General features: G+C 42.3%; 1 protein-coding gene across 1 annotated transcript in view; it reads left to right on the top strand.

Annotated features, from left to right (window-relative positions):
* IQCA1 (IQ motif containing with AAA domain 1) overlaps positions 1-4,424 on the top strand; it is a 247,156-nt gene that overhangs the window by 58,203 nt on the left and 184,529 nt on the right. Inside the window, exon 6 of the mRNA XM_069103144.1 lies at positions 3,950-4,155. Within this exon, the coding sequence (XP_068959245.1) occupies positions 3,950-4,155 (206 nt within the window). The remainder of the gene's footprint in view (positions 1-3,949; positions 4,156-4,424) is intronic.

Genomic DNA, 4,424 nt, shown 5'->3' with positions numbered 1-4,424 from the left:
TCTCTCTCATCTGTGCCTCATGCCTGGACTGCACTCCCTCCTCATGTCTACATGTCTACTCTATCTAAAGATATAGATATGGGGCAGCTAGGTGGCACAGTGAATAGAGTACCAGCCCTGGAGTTAGGAGGACCTCAGTTTAAATCTGGCCTCAGACACTTAACACTTACTAGCTGTGTGACCTTGGGAAAGTCATATAACCCCAATTGCCCTGCCTTCCCCCTCCAAAAATACAAAAAAGTCACCCATAAAGATACACACACATATACATATATATGGAGGGAGGGTGGGAGAGAGACAGAGAGAGAAAGAAAGAGAGAGAGGAGATACAGACAGAGAAGAGAAGAGAAGAGAAGAGAAGAGAAGAGAAGAGAAGAGAAGAGAAGAGAAGAGAAGAGAAGAGAAGAGAAGAGAAGAGAAGAGAAGAGAAGAGAAGAGAAGATAGGAGAAGAGAGGGGAGGAGAGGGAGGGGAGGGGAGGGGAGGGGAGAGGAGAGGAGAGGAGAGGAGAGGAGAGAGAAGAGAAGAGAAGAGAAGAGAAGAGAAGAGAAGAGAAGAGAAGAGAAGAGAAGAGAAGAGAAGAGAAGAGAAGAGAAGAGAAGAGAAGAGAAGAGAAGAGAAGAAAAGAGAAGAGAGGAGAAGAGAGGAGGAAGGGGGAGAGAACCCTGCTCCTCCTAGATGATACCTCCATTCTTTTACAGTCTGTGCCTCATGCCTGGACTGCACTCTCTCCTCATGCCCACCTCTTAGAATTCTTTGTTTCCTTGGAACTTTAGCTCAAATACCAACTTTTACCTGAAGCCTTTCCTGATCTCTCCAGCTCCTAGGGTTCCCCCCTCCATTCAAAACCACCTTGAGTTTATTTTTGAATGTATATCCATATGTATGTATGTATGTATGTATGTATGTGTATATATATTTTAAATATGTATCTATATATATACACACAAAGACACATATATACACACACAGATATTATTTTCTCCAATAGAATGTAAATCCTTTGAAGGAAGAGAAGTTTCATTTTTGTCCTTAATTGTGCCTACACTTAATAATTATTTACTCTGTGCCAGACACTGTTCTGGGTGTGGGGGAAACAAGACAAAAATGAGGCAGTCTCTGCCTTTGAGAAGCTTACACTCTCTCTGATTGATTAAACAGGAGTCAGGTATTCTGAGTTCCAGCTGATTTGGCACTCACTAGATTGGTATAACTAGTGACTCAGACACATAACTAACTTCTGAATTTCCATTTCTTCTTATCTTAAGTGCATAAGAATATGTGCTCTGTCCAGCTCGGGATTTTTGCAAGGATCAAGGAACTTGCGTGTGTATTAAAGAACCTTTTAAAAGTATGAGACTATACAATTGGGAAAGGATAGAATTTTATAATCTGGGTGACTGGTTGTCCCTTATTTTGCAGAAGAGGTGCCTAAACCTTTAATTAAAGGTGATAAAAGTCCATCACTTTTAATGAGATCATGGTAAATGAGGCTTCTCTACTTAGGAGTTCATTGATTTTCAAAGGTAGAGATGAGAAAAAGACCATCCAAAATCCTATGGGCATGTATCCATCTGGGAGAAAAATAAACAAAGGGAAAAGAAAGTGGCTACATTTAGGGACAAATTAGCAGGACCACTTCACTCATGAATACGTGCTAATTGAAAAACAATAAAAAACAATCAATAAAATGTTGTTGGTGGAGCGGAGAGAATAGTTGTGACCTATTTTTCATTCTGTAATAACCAGCATTCACATGAGCTAACATATCCAAATGTGTAAATAATATTTTTTCATTTTTTAAATGCAAGCATTATGAAAAATGTGCATTTAAGAGAGAAGCTTAGAAACAGGAGATGCTTAAGTAGAGGACATTTTCATTACTTTAATGAAAGCTAAAGTCATTTTGCAACAAATTGCAGAAGAAACATAAAAATCCTGCCATGGAGAGGCTGCTCGACAAGAGAATTCCATTAATTTGATGTTCTCTCTTCACAGAAATGGGGCCTTTCCAATTCCCTTTTATTTCAGCAAATGTTTATGAATTATCTACTGTATTATAGAGGCTCAGGGCTGGGGCTGTAAAACCAACTGGCCAATCCCTGCTCCCAAGGAACTTCCTGGTCTGTGGAGGATGAGAGAGAATCAAAATGGCAGCCAAGTGAGTCTGTAGAGTGGGAGAAGCCTCACTACCAGGAGATCAGGGAAGGCTTGGAGCGCTCACATGCATGAGCTGAACATTGCAGGGGTTGGTGGGGTTTCTGAGAGGCCAAACTGAAGAGTAGGTTTCTTCTGGGTGTGGTGGGTGACCATCAAGGCCATTAATGAGGTCCAAGATCCTCATTTTGTAGGGGAGGAAACTGGGGCCTACAAAGGTTGAGTGGCTTACCACATCAGTAAGAATGGAGATAGGAAGTTCAAGGAATAGCTTGTAGCCCAGTTTGACTGGAAGTGGAGTATGAAAAAAAAAAGATTTCAAGGTCAGTAGGACCCAGATTGGAAGGTCTTAAATGTCAAGGCAAAGAGTTGCACTTTGCCATGGGAACAATAGGAAACAACTGAATATTCTTGAGCAGGGGAGCAGCCTCATCTCTTAGCAAGATCATCTTGGCAGCTGTGTGAGAGATCCATTGGAGTGGGGAGAGCTCAGGTAGGGAGAGAAGTTCAATGCTTATCACAATGGGAAGAGGTGCCCTGAGCCCAGACTCAGCAGCAGCGCTGTGAGCTGAGATAGAAGAGATGGTGTGAAGATGGAATCCAAAGGGCTGCCAGCTGTGTGCCAGTTAGTGGAGGAGGCCGGGCACTTGGGTGGCAGGTGGTGCCTTCAACGGAAACAGGGAAATCTGGAGGAAAGCAAGGCATGAGGGGAAGAGAATCAGGCCCCATCTTGAGAGTTCTTTGATTCTGTCATTGATATGATGATTGTAGTTGCAATTCATTTTAAGTTGCCTTTACAGCAAATAGGTTTTCATATCTTGGGTGGTATTGGCTGTAAACCATCTCAGAGTGGGGAGAACTCTCAGTCAGAAGTGAGGTGCTTGGGGCTGGAGTCCTGGAGCCAGCATTAACTCTTTGTGTGACTTTGGCCAAGTCCCTTCATTTCTCTGATATTGTCCCCCCTCTGTATAATGATGAAGCTGGACTAGAGGTCATCTCTAAGATGTGCCAAGCATGAGGTTGATTGATACTAGGTTCAGTTATTAGAGTGGTGTTAACTCGGTCATAGAACCGTAGCCTCTTTTTTGGAGGATTGAGTCTGTGTGTGTGTGTGTGTGTGAGTGAGAGAAAGAGAGAGAGAGAGAGAGAGAGAGAGAGAGAGAGAGAGAGAGGGAGGGAGGTGAGGGGGGGGTCCTTTGAGGATGGGGCTTATAACTTGTGTCTCTTTTATAAGAACCTAGCATTGTGTTGTGTATGCACATGTATTGGTGGTCCAGAGCATATTTGTTGATTAATGAATTAATAAATATAAGGATCTGCTAACTTTCAGAAAGAAGTTGATCAGGTTCCTTCTGTGCATAAAAAGGGGGTGAATATTCTCTGGTTCAAATGGATGTAGGGCTTGAATCTCACTATGAAAATTTCTTCTAGATCTGAAATTCCTCTATTCCATCAAAAACACCTCCCTCCTACCAGATCAGGGGTTCTGAGCCTGAATTCTATTAGTGGCTATATTTCAAAGGGTTTGTGACTTTGGACAGGAAAAAAATCACATCTTTATTTCAAAAGAATAGCTTTTCTTTGCCATGCTATATTTTCTGCATTTAAACATACAGTTCTGAGATGGGATCCACAGATTTCACAGACTGCCCAGACAGCAAGGGTAAGATTCTAGTACCATTCTGAAATATAGCTTCTCCTTTGATTCATGGAACTAATCTGCAAAATCAATTTCCTCTGACTCCCATGATCTTAATCCTTGGGTTTGGGGAATTTTTTCTTTGTGTTTTCAGAACCCATCACCACACATTCAAAGTTTCAACAACACACTTCTCAACGCCCAGAAAGTGAACTTCCTACGTTATGAGGTCCAGGAGAAGCATGAGGAGGAATACAAAGAAGCTTTAGTGACCATCAAGACAAATTTGAAGATGCTAGAAGGTCCGGACATCAGAGATAGTCTTCAGGACCAGATCCGCCATTGGTTCATTGAGTGCAGGTAAGAGGAAGAGGCAGCTGTCCTGCCTCTATACAGCATGCCCTTCTCTGTTCTGTCCTTTTCATCTCTAGGGTATTTCTCACTGCCCTACCCCTCTCCATAGGTACAGTGATGTCCTTCTAGCTGGGAAGCAGAAAGGAAAAGAGCCCTCTTGATTGGGAGTCAGAGAATGTCAATCCATAATCTGATAAATGGATGGATGAATGTATGGATGGATGGATAGATGGATGGATGGATGGATGGATGGATGGATGGATGGATGGATGGAT

This window comes from Petaurus breviceps, unplaced genomic scaffold, assembly GCF_028583685.1.
Source record: "Petaurus breviceps papuanus isolate PSGF00001 unplaced genomic scaffold, PetGlider_PUasm1.0 567, whole genome shotgun sequence".
NCBI classification, from domain to species: Eukaryota; Metazoa; Chordata; class Mammalia; order Diprotodontia; family Petauridae; genus Petaurus; species Petaurus breviceps.
The sequence above is the reverse complement of the archived record's forward strand: the minus strand, read 5'-3'. Positions and strand labels throughout refer to the sequence as shown.